Source organism: Spea bombifrons, chromosome 5, assembly GCF_027358695.1.
Source record: "Spea bombifrons isolate aSpeBom1 chromosome 5, aSpeBom1.2.pri, whole genome shotgun sequence".
NCBI lineage: Eukaryota > Metazoa > Chordata > Amphibia > Anura > Pelobatidae > Spea > Spea bombifrons.
In genome coordinates this window covers 109,444,133-109,458,716 of record NC_071091.1, presented here as the reverse complement: position 1 = coordinate 109,458,716, position 14,584 = coordinate 109,444,133, and the positions used below count along the sequence as shown (strand labels likewise).

The following is a 14,584-nucleotide window of genomic DNA, read 5'->3' as shown; positions in this document are numbered from 1 at the left end:
TTGTGTGCCTTCGCAGGGTCGTCGGAGGACAGTGACGGGTGATGTCAGCGGCCGAGGCAGTCATTGTTAGAGGGCTACTTCTCGCAGCCCCCCGGAAAGGTACGCTCGCCCGGGGGCATGTGACGGGGATGCCGTGTGTTACGTGCCCCGCCGCGCGGGGTTAAACCTGCGGAGGGTTTTTATAGAGGGTTTTATGAGGCTCTTTAGACGGCTCTGATTGGCATGAACTTTGTGTGACTCCCCAGGGCGCTCCAAGGACGCTGCCGAGTGAGACAGTCACCGCTCGGCGACCTCGTGCGGACAGCTCGCCCCGGACATCTCGCTCAGATATCTCGCCCCCGACAGCTTGCCCTGGACATCTCGCTTCTGTGTCGCCCTGCAGTGGGAGGGGCAGACTCCGTGTCCCATAACTCCCTTCTGTGTCCTCCTAGACTGTTCCTGCCCTGTGTCTTCTGCCACCTGCCCCGCTTGGGGTCACCGGCACCGTGAAGCAGTCGCCCCGTGACGAGTGCGTCCCTCTCGTGTGTAGAAGAGCTCGGCGTGGTGACAGGTAACGGGGCATGAAGCATGATGGGTGGGAGTGAATGGGGGGCACTTGCTGGAACGGAAAGGATGCTCGGGGTAGAAGACGCTGTACCGTGGGGGGGGGTCATACGTGTGCGTGGTTTTTCGTGTTCTGCTTTGTATGTCTGACCCGCAGATCACATGCGTGTGCTGGGGCCGGGCCGCCTTTTACATGCGTCTGCGTGTCTCTGGCGCGTTAGGGGTTTGGGCTGCCGTCCCTATCAGGGTAATTCTACTCATCAGAGCCATGAGCAGGTCAGAGGTCACACCGGACACCCCCCGGCAGGCATGTTGTGCCCGCTCGCCCCCCCCCTGCAGGCATGTTGTGCCCGCCCCCCCCCCCCCACAGGGCATAGTCGATATATTTCAGCACCTCCTCTCCCGCATCCCAGTTCCGCCAGTAACTCCAGCATCTGCCCTTCTGCCCCGTAATGAGTCTGATTGATTTCCAGTGATCTTTGTATTTTCCGGCAGAGGCCGGGTCATGGCGCCGCTCCGTTCCCTGCTCACCCATGTCCTTGTGGCCCTGTTTGGGATGGGCTCGTGGGTGTCCGTCAACTCCCTGTGGGTGGAACTGCCCATTGTGGTAAAAGAGCTTCCGGAAGGTGAGTAACAAATAATCAGTAACACGCCGTGCCGACCAAAGCCCCCCCCCCCCGGCAGCGGGTTATATGCCGGGGACCCCCCCCGGTAATACCCTAACACACCGTGCCCCCCCCCGTCAGCGGGTTATATGCCGGGGACCCCCACCTGGTAATACCCTAACACACCGTGCCCCCCCCGTCAGCGGGTAATATGCTGCCCCCCCCCTGGTAATACCCTAACACACCGTGCCCCCCCCCGTCAGCGGGTTATATGCCGGGGACCCCCACCTGGTAATACCCTAACACAACGTGCCCCCCCGTCAGCGGGTTATATGCCGGGGACCCCCACCTGGTAATACCCTAACACAACGTGCCCCCCCGTCAGCGGGTAATATGATGTTTAATTATAACACCCGGCTGGCAGAGGCTTCCTTTCCCGATCTCCCTGCTCCTTCTCCTTTTATTCCTTTGCCCGATCTCCTCGCTCTTTCTCTTTTTTTTCCTTTCTCTGATCTCCTCGCTCCTTCTCTTTATTCCTTTGTCTGATCTCCTCTCTCTTTCTCTTTATTCCTTTGTCTGATCTCCTCGCTCCTTCTCTTTATTCCTTTTTCTGATCTCCCGCTCCTTCTTCTTTATTCCTTTGCCTGATCTCCTCGCTCCTTCTCTTTTATTCCTTTCCCCGATCTCCCGCTCCTTCTTCTTTATTCCTTTCCCCGATCTCCTCGCTCCTTCTCTTTTATTCCTTTCCCCGATCTCCCGCTCCTTCTTCTTTATTCCTTTCCCCGATCTCCTCGCTCCTTCTTCTTTTATTCCTTTCCCCGATCTCCCGCTCCTTCTCTTTTTTCCTTTGTCTGATCTCCTCTGTATCCCTCAGGTTGGAATTTGCCGGCGTTCCTCACTGTGCTCATAGCTCTGGGTAACGTTGGGCCGCTGGCCGTTACTCTGAGCCACCGACTCTGCCCCCCGGGACGGATTTCTGAGCCATGGCTCATCCGCTCCATTCACGCCCTGAGCCTGGCGTCCGCAGCGCTGCTGGCCGTGTTCTGGGACCGCCGCGCGCCGGTGGCTGGGGAGGAACGCAGCGTGCCCTACCTGGTGCTGGCCTTCCTACTCGCTCTGGGCTGCTGTACCTCCAACGTCACCTTCCTGCCGTTCATGTACCAATTCCCCCAGCTGTACATACGCAGCTTCTTCATCGGCCAGGGCCTCAGCGCGCTCTTCCCCTGTGTGCTGGCTCTGGCCCAGGGAGTTGGGCGCCTGGAGTGCAGGAACAACACGTGGGGAAACGGAACCGACGTCCACTACATGGAGGAGAACTTCTCAGCCTCGGCCTACTTTTGGGGTCTTTTCGCTCTCCTCCTCGTGTCCGCCGCGGCATTTCTCATCCTGCAGTACTGGCAACTAAACGGCGCGCAGGAAGGAGCCCAGGAGGCCGGAGCCGCCGCCGTTCCCCACGATGGGTCGGGGTCAGATGATTCGTACCCACTGAGGAGCCCCGAAGAGGAGAAGAAACCCGGGGCTGATGCTGCCGCCCAGCAGAGCTTCTGGTCCATGCGCAATGTGTACCTGCTGGTGCTGCTGGGCGTGTCCAATGCCCTGACCAATGGGGTGCTGCCCTCAGTACAGACCTATAGCTGCCTGCCCTACGGGTCCGACGCCTACCACCTGTCGGTGGTGCTGAGTAACATCGCCAACCCGGCGGCTTGTTTCATCGCCATGTGTGTGATGTGCAGGTGAGGCCAGACGTGGGGGGGGGGTTGGGGAAAGGGGCATCTGCTGAGTTTATTGCCCCCCCAGTACAGAGAGCAAGTCAGGGGATAACCCGTCAGATGTTCTTAACCCTGGTGCCCCGCGGTCAGTTGGCTGCTTAGTAAATATCACGCGTGTCTCAGTACTGCCACCCTGTGGTGGGTGCCGGAATTTTCCAACACAGGAAACTGAGAGGTGGTAGATAAGTGGATCAGCCTTCCAGCAGAAGTAGTCAGTCTTTGACGTACTGAGTAAGTGCCAGGTCTATACAGGGTGTGCTGCTCGCTATAGGTTCCTCTCCCCTCCCCCAGTATATGTAGCTTTGCCCCCCCTCCCTTTCCATACTCTGGGGCAGCTCCTGCCAGCACTGAAGTAGTTAAATGAATGAATGTGTTACCCCAGCAAGTTCTCTACCCCTCGGTGCTAATCCTTTATTTTCTGCCCCAGCCTTTATTTATCCTTTATCTGCCCCCCCACAGTCTCCCCCCCTCTCTGCCCCCTCCATCCTCCGCCCCCCCGTATCTGAGCAGCATGTGACCTTGTTTTCAGACATTCCAGGCAGTATGTAGAGACCCCGTGTGACGGTCACACGCAGAGAGCGCTCCTTACACATCCCCCTGAGCGCTGCTGCCCGACCGGCTGCCACGTTTACTGTGTCACGAGTCCGCGCCTCTACTACACAGACATAATTATTAATAAATGTTGGATAATGCCAATCGTGTTTAACCCCTTAAGGGCAAAACTACCCCCCCCCACAACTTTCACCTTGCTTTTTTCCCAATAAACTTTGGATCTTCATGAAAAAAAGAAAAGGCCTGAATATAAGACGACCCTTCAAGCTTCACGCTCTCTCACTCTCGGCTGACACTCTCATTCACACTCTCTCACACTGACACTCGTTCACGCGCGCTCTCACACTGAGACTCATTCACGTGCTCTCTGACACTTGTTCACGCTCTCTGACACTCTTGTTCACGCTCTCTCTCACACTGACACTCTTGTTCACGCTCTCTCTCACACTGACACTCGTTCACGCTCTCACACACCCTCGTTCACTCACACACTCGCTGACACTCGTTCATGCTCTCTCACACTGACACTCGTTCACGCTGTCACACTGACACTCTCGTTCACGCTCTCACACTGACACTCGTTCACGCTCACACTGACACTCGTTCACGCTCACACTGACACTCTCGTTCATGCTCTCACACTGACACTCGTTCATGCTCTCACACTGACACTCGTTCATGCTCTCACACTGACACTCGTTCATGCTCTCACACTGACACTCGTTCATGCTCTCACAGTGACACTCGTTCACGCTCTCACTCACACTGACACTCTCGTTCACGCTCTCACACTGACACTCGTTCACGCTCTCACTCACACTGACACTCGTTCACGCTCACACTGACACTCTCGTTCATGCTCTCACACTGACACTTGTTCACGCTCTCACTCACACTGACACTCTCGTTCACGCTCTCACACTGACACTCTCGTTCACGCTCTCACTCACACTGACACTCTCGTTCACGCTCTCACACTGACACTCTCGTTCACGCTCACACTGACACTCGTTCACGCTGTCACACTGACACTCTCGTTCACGCTCTCACACTGACACTCGTTCACGCTCACACTGACACTCTCGTTCATGCTCTCACTGACACTCTCGTTCATGCTCTCACACTGACACTCGTTCATGCTCTCACACTGACACTCGTTCACGCTCACACTGACACTCGTTCATGCTCTCACACTGACACTCGTTCACGCTCTCACTCACACTGACACTCTCGTTCACGCTCTCACACTGACACTCTCATTCACGCTCTCACTCACACTGACACTCGTTCACGCTCACACTGACACTCTCGTTCATGCTCTCACACTGACACTCGTTCACGCTCTCACTCACACTGACACTCGTTCACGCTCTCACACTGACACTCGTTCACGCTCTCACACTGACACTCTCGTTCACGCTCTCACACTGACACTCTCGTTCACGCTCTCACACTGACACTCTCGTTCACGCTCTCACACTGACACTCTCGTTCACGCTCTCACACTGACACTCTCGTTCACGCTCTCCCTACCTTCGCCACCGACCGTTTCTATATCCTTTTCCGCAGCTCCACTTCTCTTTTCTCGTTCTAATTTCTTCGTCCGGTTCTCCCCGATATCCAGCTCCGTTATCAAGGTAATTAAGTAAAAGGGTGGAGCCTCCATGCACACCCTATCCCCCAATTGGGTGTGCGGGAGAGAGGCTGTCCTTGTCGCTCCGCCCCTTTGCAAAAGTACTTCGAGAGGCCAGAATATCCGCGGAGAAAGAGAAGCGTTTCTGCACCTCTTTCTCCACGAATCTGTCTGCAATATTCTGGCCTATTGGTGAACTTCTGCAAAGGGGCGGAGCGACAGCCTCTCCCCTATTCCTCCAGTCACAGGAGAGGGTGTGCCCGGAGCCTCCGCCTTTTGCGGAAGTGTTTAAAGAGGCCTGCTTCTCGGAGCTGGGGGAAAGGAGATAAGACACTGAAGCGAGCCGTGGAGAGTGTGAGTGTGAGTGACCATCTCCTAGGCTTAGTTGGCTGTGCTGCGGATCGGACGGGCGATGACTCACGTCAATTTATGAAAAAGACGTGCCCTATAAGCGAGTGAATACGGTCGTTTTCGCCAACAATTTATATTTTGTAATTTTCAGGAAAAACTATTTTTTTTAACAAAATGTATAAAATATGGAGAAACTTTTCGGTCGATGGAAAGGTGGTTTTCTGAAGGTCTCACTTTTTTTGCCCACCGCATCACTAGAGATGCCCTAGGGGGTCATCAGAACAAGCACCTTGTCCTCGGTGTAGGGTGTGATAGTAGATCCCGGTCACTAAGAGGTTAATTTTAGGTAATGATCGTTTCACCAGGGTATTGATGCCAGATGGGTTAGTAAGCTCTGTGGGGCCCGTGGCCGGCGCGCACTCTCTGGGGCCTGTTTAATGAGAGCGGAAAGGGTTAAATATGTCTTTTGTCGTCAGGTCGTCCCTGGGTCTCGGGGTGATTATGGCGGCCGGGGTCGTGTTTGCCGGATACCTGATGGTTTTGGCTTCGATGAGTCCGTGCCCCCCTCTCGTCGGGACCACCGCAGGCATCGTGCTCTTGGTGAGTCTTGGGAAGGGGCAGTTCTCGCTGGGGCTTCGTATGACCCCTCGTAGGGGGTAACAGCCTGTGGGGGCAGCTTTCCTGTTCAGACGGGGGCCCCGCTCTACGCCTCTCGGACGGGCTTTGGAGGAGCTTCGGCCGTTTCTGGTCGGTCTTTCCATTCCTTGCTGGCTCCAAACAAATCGACTTCCGTCTCGGGTTGCTGTTCGCTGTATATCCTCTGTCTCTGTCCTCTCTCTCTGTCATTGTCCTCTCTCTCTCTGTCTTCTCTCTCGGTCTCGGTTCGCTGTATAACCTCTGTCTCTCTCTCTCTCTCTCGGTTCCTCAGTTCGCTGTATAACCTCTCTGTCTCCGTCCTCTCTCTCTGTCCTCTCGGTCTCGGTTCCTTGGGTTGCTGTTCGCTGTATAACCTCTGTCTCTCTCTCTCTGTCTCTCTCTCTCTCTCTGTCCTCTCTCGGTCTCGGTTCCTCGGTTGCTGTTCGCTGTATAACCTCTGTCTCTCTCTCTCTGTCTGTCTCTCTGTCTCTCTCTCTCTCTGTCCTCTCTCGGTTCCTCGGTTGCTGTTCGCTGTATAACCTCTGTCTCTCTCTCTCTGTCTCTCTCTCTCTCTCTGTCTCTCTCTCTCTGTCTCTCTCTCTCTCTCTGTCTCTCTCTGTCTCTCTCTCTCTCGGTCTCGGTTCCTTGGGTTGCTGTTCGCTGTATAACCTCTGTCTCTCTCTCTCTGTCTCTCTCTCTCTGTCTCCGTCCTCTCTCTCTGTCTCTCTCTCTCTCTCTGTCTCTCTCTCTCTCGGTCTCGGTTCCTCGGTTGCTGTTCGCTGTATAACCTCTGTCTCTCTCTGTCTGTCTCTCTCTCTCTGTCCTCTCTCGGTCTCGGTTCCTCGGTTGCTGTTCGCTGTATAACCTCTGTCTCTCTCTCTCTCTGTCTCTCTCTCTGTCCTCTCTCGGTCTCGGTTCCTCGGTTGCTGTTCGCTGTATAACCTCTGTCTCTCTCTCTCTCTCTCTGTCTGTCTCTCTCTCTCTCTGTCTGTCTCTCTCTCTCTCTGTCTGTCTCTCTCTCTCTCTGTCCTCTCTCGGTCTCGGTTCCTCGGTTCGCTGTATAACCTCTCTGTCTGTCTCTCTCTCTCTCTGTCCTCTCTCGGTCTCGGTTCCTCGGTTGCTGTTCGCTGTATAACCTCTGTCTCTCTCTGTCTCGCAGGTCATGTCCTGGTCTCTGTTCATCGGTCTCTTCTCCTACCTGAAAGTGGTGATCGGCAGCCTGCTGCACGAGGCCGGACACCAGGCTCTCTTGTGGTGCGGAGCGGTTATTCAGGCCGGCTCTCTCTTCGGCGCTCTACTTATGTTCCCCATGGTCAGCATTTACCACCTGTTCCGGGCGGGCAGAGACTGCCAGGACAACTGCGCCCTGTGAGGAAATGCCTCTGGTACCCTGGCCTGGGGCAGAAGGCCGCCTGCACTCCGCTCGTCTCCTCCGATCTCACGAAACTCAGGATTCTTTTTGTATTAAAACAAAAAACGTTCTTTTTTTCCAATAAAATGATTTGATTCTGTGCTCCGCGCTTCTCTGTCACGTTGGGGTTTGTGGCCCTTTGGGTCCGCGGTGCCGGGGGGGGGTTCTGTGATGCCCCTGCTGCACACGTAACACGGGGGTTGTTAAGAGGCGCGCGCCCGGAGTGGCGAGACGTGGGGTCAGATACCCCGCACCCTGTGGAGCAGTCGGAGTTTATAAATCCCCCGTTTTTAATGAAATCCTCACGCTGCGGCGGTTCCGGCTCGGTGAAGCCCGGGGGGCCGTGAGCGAGCGTAACACCTGAACAAATTTACCCTGAAGTGTGGCGGTTAACATACAGTAACCCGGGGGCTCCCGTGTAACGACCCCAACACCCCATTTCACACCCTAAAATCCCCCCACCCCCCCGCACTAATATCTCACACGCGTCCGTGTCGGTTTCGTGTATGTTACAGGCGTGGCCCCTGCGGACAGGCCGGGGCGGCATCGTCTCTGCTGGTTGATCTTTCATTAGCACCCTTCAGTGGTAGATACAGAATACCCAAGTCAGGACCAGTATTAGAAATGGGCTGATGAGGGGTTAATAAGGGGTTAATATGTGTGAGTGGTCTCGGTCTGCTGCTCACTCGCTGCCTCACATGGTCATACTCGGGGAAGTCTCGCTGCTCTCGCACACTCGTCGAGCACCTGAGGCTGTTGCATGTCAGCGATCTCTGCGAGAGCTCAGCCGCGGGTCTCTTCACTCGCTGCAGACGGGGACTGGAGAGGCTGCTACCCCGAGCGCTGCCAGGTACGAGGGGTTAACACGGACAGCTCCGGGGGTATTAAGAGGCGTTCTGGTGCAAAGGGGGGAAATAGTTTCATTCGGTTTATTCCTCCTCTTCGCTGAGAGAGGGTACGGGATGTCTCGCGGTGAGAGGAGCCGGGCGGGCTGTCTCATGGAGTTCATGAGAGGTGCAAGACTGGCTGTCTCACGGTGTCTCGTGGTGAGAAGTGTAGGACTAGCTGTCTCATGATGAGAGGTAGGAGTCTTATGGGCATAGGAGCAGGGCTGCTGTCTCTTTGAGGTGTACAGGACTCACTGGCCTGGTGTCTCGTGGTAACCGGTACAAGGTTTGAAAGATACAGGGTCAGCTGTCTACCCCTTAGATAAATAGAGCTGACTGCCCCTAAGATGTGCAGAGTCCGCTGTCTCTTTGCAAAGTATAGGGTTGGATATCAAACAATGAGAGGTACCAGGCTGGCTGTCTAGTTGTGAACATTATAGAGCCAGCTGTCTCGCAGTGAGAGGTACAGGGCCGGCCGTCTCGCAGTGAGAGGTACAGGGCCCGCCGTCTCGCAGTGAGAGGTACAGGGCCGGCCGTCTCGCAGTGAGAGGTACAGGGCCCGCCGTCTCGCAGTGAGAGGTACAGGGCCGGCCGTCTCGCAGTGAGAGGTACAGGGCCGGCCGTCTCGCCAGGAGAGGTACAGGGTCGGCCGTCTCGCCGGGAGAGGTACAGGGTCGGCCGTCTCGCAGTGAGAGGTACAGGGCCGGCCGTCTCGCAGTGAGAGGTACAGGGCCGGCCGTCTCGCTGGGAGAGGTACAGGGCCGGCCGTCTCGCAGTGAGAGGTACAGGGTCGGCCGTCTCGCAGTGAGAGGTACAGGGTAGGCCGTCTCGCTGGGAGAGGTACAGGGTCGGCCGTCTCGCTGGGAGAGGTACAGGGCCGGCCGTCTCGCAGTGAGAGGTACAGGGCCGACTGTCTCGCAGTGAGAGGTACAGGGCCCGCCGTCTCGCAGTGAGAGGTACAGGGCCGGCCGTCTCGCAGTGAGAGGTACAGGGCCCGCCGTCTCGCAGTGAGAGGTACAGGGCCGGCCGTCTCGCAGTGAGAGGTACAGGGCCGGCCGTCTTGCAGTGAGAGGTACAGGGCCGGCCGTCTCGCCAGGAGAGGTACAGGGTCGGCCGTCTCGCCGGGAGAGGTACAGGGTCGGCCGTCTCGCAGTGAGAGGTACAGGGCCGGCCGTCTCGCAGTGAGAGGTACAGGGCCGGCCGTCTCGCTGGGAGAGGTACAGGGCCGGCCGTCTCGCAGTGAGAGGTACAGGGTCGGCTGTCTCGCAGTGAGAGGTACAGGGTAGGCCGTCTCGCTGGGAGAGGTACAGGGTCGGCCGTCTCGCTGGGAGAGGTACAGGGCCGGCTGTCTCGCAGTGAGAGGTACAGGGCCGACTGTCTCGCAGTGAGAGGTACAGGGCCGGCCGTCTCGCAGTGAGAGGTACAGGGCCGGCTGTCTCGCCGGGAGAGGTACAGGGCCGGCTGTCTCGCCGGGAGAGGTACAGGGTCGGCCGTCTCGCCGGGAGAGGTACAGGGTCGGCTGTCTCGCAGTGAGAGGTACAGGGTCGGCTGTCTCGCAGTGAGAGGTACAGGGTCGGCCGTCTCGCAGTGAGAGGTACAGGGCCGGCCGTCTCGCAGTGAGAGGTACAGGGCCGGCCGTCTCGCAGTGAGAGGTACAGGGCCGGCCGTCTCGCAGTGAGAGGTACAGGGCCGGCTGTCTCGCCGGGAGAGGTACAGGGTCGGCCGTCTCGCAGTGAGAGGTACAGGGCCGGCTGTCTCGCAGTGAGAGGTACAGTGCACTATGTTTTAGGACTATCTGCCTCTCTTATTTTTTGTCTCCGTCTGTCTCTCCGGTTGTCTTTCACTGTCTGTCTTTTCTTTGCAGAGACAGCCCCTTTTCTCGGATGAATGATCCACTGGATCCCTGAGACCCCACGGAGCACCCAGTACTGCTTATTTACAAACAAAGATAACTAACCAGATCCCAGCACTGGGTCGGCTTTACTGGTTTTACTGGGCACGAGCCCCACCGCACTGGACATCAGCGACTAGACCGTCGTCACCTCGGGACCGGCTGTCATGGCCCTCTTTCTGCACGTTCTCTCTTGCTTGCTGGGCCTAGGGTCATGGATCGCTATAAATGGGGTGTGGGTGGAATTGCCTCTACTGGTACCCATTGCCCCAGAGGGTTGGGAGCTGCCCTCATATCTCACCCTTCTCATCCAGTTTGCTAACATTGGGCCGTTGGTGGTCACCCTTACTCACAGGTTTTCCCCGGGGTATCTGCGTGAGGGTCCGGTTATATTTGCCCTGCTTGGGGTGGGAGTCCTGTCGTGCCTCCTCTTAGCCTTTCTGTGGCAGGAGACCAGCTGGATAGGGTCATCAAGGAGAAGCACGGCCCTTCTGGCCCTTATCTTCTGTCTGTCGCTGGTGGACTGCACATCCTCGGTCACTTTCTTGCCCTACATGACCCAACTCAGACCTGCTTACCTCACCTCTTACTTTATCGGAGAAGGACTGAGTGGCCTTCTGCCCGCGCTGCTTGCCCTGGCCCAGGGCGTTGGGGTGGTGAGCTGCGTGACTAGCACGGACCTGAATAACACGCAACCCAATGGGACTATCCCCTTCAACACAACGGCCATGTACCACCCGGCTCGGTTCCCGGTGTGGGGCTTCTTCCTGTTTCTGATGGGTATGATGGCCACTTCCTTACTCGCTTTCACCATCCTGAACGTGATGCCCTCAGAGAGGTGCCAAGGGCACCAGGAGGAGACAGTGGCCAAGAAAAGAGGGGAAAGGGGGTCATGGGGCAAGGGAGTGGAGCAGCTGCCAATGATGGGGGACGCAGACCTTGTGGTGAAGACGTGTGACAGATGGAAGGGCTTTGGGAAGTACTCGTGGGGCGAGGGGCTCTACTTGTTCTTAGTCTTGGGGTGGGTCAACGCCCTGACCAACGCCGTCCTGCCCTCTGTCCAGACCTACTCCTGCATGCCTTACGGGAGCCACATCTACCACCTGGCAGCAGCCCTTTCTGCCATGGCCAACCCACTGGCGTGCGGCATCTCCATGTTCCTTCCCAACAGGTGAGTGTGGTGATGGCTCTCAGACCCCTAAACTATGAGCATTGACTCCCCCGAGTGCCCACTCATATACGTTGGGTTTAGGCCTAGGGGGAAATAAGTGGCCCACAGATATTATCCAAACATTTCTCCAGAGACTCATTAATCTGGCCATTAACCTGCCGTCCGGACTTTGGCTGTTTGGCTATTTATATTACTGGAAAACGCTCCTAAAACCCTGACTTTTGGTAAAATTGCTGGTTTAGACATTTTAGTGTTGGGTGGGGTATTTGAGGATGACCCCACATCAATGTCCTCCTTAAAGTGCTCCCCAGGAGGGCCGCCTGCTGCACTCCCTCTATACTGTGCCATGGCCGTCCATTAGCCTTAGCAGGAGCCGGTACCGGAGCCAGCGCTGGCCGACAGGCAGTTGATGCTCAGTCTTTTGCTTTGCTTTAAGGCACCGGCAGTGCTTGTTAACCGTTAAGGGGTTCTCCCTGCAGGTCTCTGGTGACCATGGGCATCCTGACAGCGACGGGAACGGCTGTTGCCCTTTACATCATGGCCATGGCGGTGCTGAGTCCATGCCCCCCCCTGCTATATACGACCATGGGGGGCACACTCATGGTAAGTGCCATCTTTCAATATCAGGGGTGCAGTTTCCACCGCCAGGGCTGGCTCTGGGGTTCTACCCGCCCAGCCACTGGTTTTACCAACGCGTTTCGCCGGTGGTTTTTGGTGTCCGGAAGCCAGGGGATGTGGTGAGATCTGTTTACCCCACATAACCCTCTCTATAATTCTAATAATATAATGATCCGATTATGGTGGGGTATCTACAGGGGCAGCACGTGTCACGAGCCTGTGAAATGCGTGGGGTAAACGTCAGGATGGGCCCCTGACCCGCCTGCTTCTCTGTTCCAGGTGCTGAGCTGGGTGCTGTTCGTTGGGATCCTGTCCTACGTCAAGGTCATCATCGGGATGATTCTGAGAGATGAAGGACACAGCGCCCTGGTGTGGTGCGGGGCAGTAGTGCAGCTCGGCTCGATGCTGGGCGCACTCACTATGTTCCCCCTGGTGAATGTTTATTCTTTGTTCCACTCCGGAGACCCCTGCAACCAGAACTGCCCCACATAGTCCACCGGTCCGCAGACAGAAGTATAGAATTATAGCGGGGGGGTAATACGAGGTTATATAGAGTAATAGGAGGAGTTATATGAAAGGTTATATGGGGTTATAGGAAGAGGTTATATAGAATAACAGGAGGGGTTGTATAGAGTAATAGGAGGGGTTATATGGAGTAAATGGAGGGGCTATATATAGTATAAAGGGAGGGGTTATATAGAGTAATAGGAGGGGTTATATAACGTAAGAGGAGGGGTTTATGAAGGGTTATATAGAGTAATAGGGGGATTATAGGAAGGGTTATATATAGTAATAGGAGGGGTTATATAGAGTAATAGAAGGGGTTATAGGAAGGGCTATATAACCCTTTAAATTCCCTCATATGGTGTAACAGAAAGGGGGTTATGTGGGGTAATAAGAGGTATTATTGGGAGGTATTATGGGGAGGGTTATGTGGGGTAATAAGAGGTATTATTAGGAGGTATTATGGAGGGGTTATGTGGGGTAATAAGAGGTATTATAGGGAGGGTTATGTGGGGTAATAAGAGGTATTATAGGGGGGTTATGTGGGGTAATAAGAGGTATTATTAGGAGATATTATGGGGAGGGTTATGTGGGGTAATAAGAGGTATTATAGGGGGATTATGTAGGGTAATAAGAGGTATTATAGGGAGGGTTATGTGGGGTAATAAGAGGTATTATTGGGAGGTATTATGGGGAGGGTTATGTGGGGTAATAAGAGGTATTATTAGGAGGTATTATGGAGGGGTTATGTGGGGTAATAAGAGGTATTATAGGGAGGGTTATGTGGGGTAATAAGAGGTATTATAGGGGGGTTATGTGGGGTAATAAGAGGTATTATTAGGAGATATTATGGGGAGGGTTATGTGGGGTAATAAGAGGTATTATAGGGGGATTATGTAGGGTAATAAGAGGTATTATAGGGAGGGTTATGTGGGGTAATAAGAGGTAGTATAGGGGGGGTTGTATGGGGTAATAAGAGGTATTATTAGGAGATATTATGGGGAGGGTTATGTGGGGTAATAAGAGGTATTATTAGGAGGTATTATGGGGAGGGTTATGTGGGGTAATAAGAGGTATTATAGGGGGATTATGTAGGGTAATAAGAGGTATTATTAGGAGGTATTATGGGGAGGGTTATGTGGGGTAATAAGAGGTATTATTAGGAGGTATTATAGGGGGGTTATGTGGGGTAATAAGAGGTATTATAGGGGGGTTATGTGGGGTAATAAGAGGTATTATTAGGAGGTATTATGGGGAGGGTTATGTGGGGTAATAAGAGGTATTATAGGGGGATTATGTAGGGTAATAAGAGGTATTATTAGGAGGTATTATGGGGAGGGTTATGTGGGGTAATAAGAGGTATTATTAGGAGATATTATGGGGAGGGTTATGTGGGGTAATAAGAGGTATTATTAGGAGGTATTATAGGGGGATTATGTAGGGTAATAAGAGGTATTATTAGGAGGTATTATGGGGAGGGTTATGTGGGGTAATAAGAGGTATTATTAGGAGGTATTATAGGGGGATTATGTAGGGTAATAAGAGGTATTATTAGGAGGTATTATGGGGAGGGTTATGTGGGGTAATAAGAGGTATTATTAGGAGGTATTATAGGGGGGTTATGTGGGGTAATAAGAGGTATTATAGGGGGATTATGTAGGGTAATAAGAGGTATTATTAGGAGGTATTATGGGGAGGGTTATGTGGGGTAATAAGAGGTATTATTAGGAGATATTATGGGGAGGGTTATGTGGGGTAATAAGAGGTATTATTAGGAGGTATTATAGGGGGATTATGTAGGGTAATAAGAGGTATTATTAGGAGGTATTATGGGGAGGGTTATGTGGGGTAATAAGAGGTATTATTAGGAGGTATTATAGGGGGATTATGTAGGGTAATAAGAGGTATTATTAGGAGGTATTATGGGGAGGGTTATGTGGGGTAATAAGAGGTATTATTAGGAGGTATTATAGGGGGGTTATGTGGGGTAATAAGAGGTATTATAGGGGGATT

The 14,584-nt window shown here is 54.2% G+C and overlaps 2 protein-coding genes across 2 annotated transcripts; both read left to right on the top strand.

Annotated features, from left to right (window-relative positions):
- Positions 1-1,045: 1,045 nt before the first annotated feature.
- Positions 1,046-7,608, top strand: SLC52A2 (solute carrier family 52 member 2). The gene is made up of 4 exons (XM_053467547.1): positions 1,046-1,169; positions 2,023-2,881; positions 5,930-6,053; positions 7,249-7,608. The coding sequence occupies exons 1-4, from the start codon at positions 1,049-1,051 to the stop codon at positions 7,459-7,461; spliced, it is 1,317 nt and encodes a 438-aa protein (XP_053323522.1). The 5' UTR covers positions 1,046-1,048; the 3' UTR covers positions 7,462-7,608.
- Positions 7,609-10,445: 2,837 nt separating this feature from the next.
- On the top strand, positions 10,446-12,563 carry LOC128497455 (solute carrier family 52, riboflavin transporter, member 3-B-like). Its single transcript, XM_053467546.1, has 3 exons — positions 10,446-11,449; positions 11,929-12,052; positions 12,347-12,563. Exons 1-3 carry the CDS (start codon positions 10,446-10,448, stop codon positions 12,557-12,559), a joined length of 1,341 nt encoding a protein of 446 aa, XP_053323521.1. The 3' UTR covers positions 12,560-12,563.
- The last annotated feature ends 2,021 nt before the right edge of the window (positions 12,564-14,584 follow it).

What these genes read in the sequence shown, in the direction of transcription:
- SLC52A2 (XM_053467547.1), top strand. Translation starts at nt 1,049, where the DNA reads ATGGCGCCGCTCCGTTCCCTGCTCACCCATGTCCTTGTGGCCCTGTTT. An exon ending in GCCATGTGTGTGATGTGCAG is followed by an intron (nt 2,882 to 5,929) that starts GTGAGGCCAGAC and finishes TTTTGTCGTCAG; the next exon opens with GTCGTCCCTGGGTCTCGGGG. An exon ending in CCGCAGGCATCGTGCTCTTG is followed by an intron (nt 6,054 to 7,248) that starts GTGAGTCTTGGG and finishes TCTGTCTCGCAG; the next exon opens with GTCATGTCCTGGTCTCTGTT.
- LOC128497455 (XM_053467546.1), top strand. Translation starts at nt 10,446, where the DNA reads ATGGCCCTCTTTCTGCACGTTCTCTCTTGCTTGCTGGGCCTAGGGTCA. An exon ending in TCCATGTTCCTTCCCAACAG is followed by an intron (nt 11,450 to 11,928) that starts GTGAGTGTGGTG and finishes TTCTCCCTGCAG; the next exon opens with GTCTCTGGTGACCATGGGCA. An exon ending in CCATGGGGGGCACACTCATG is followed by an intron (nt 12,053 to 12,346) that starts GTAAGTGCCATC and finishes TCTCTGTTCCAG; the next exon opens with GTGCTGAGCTGGGTGCTGTT.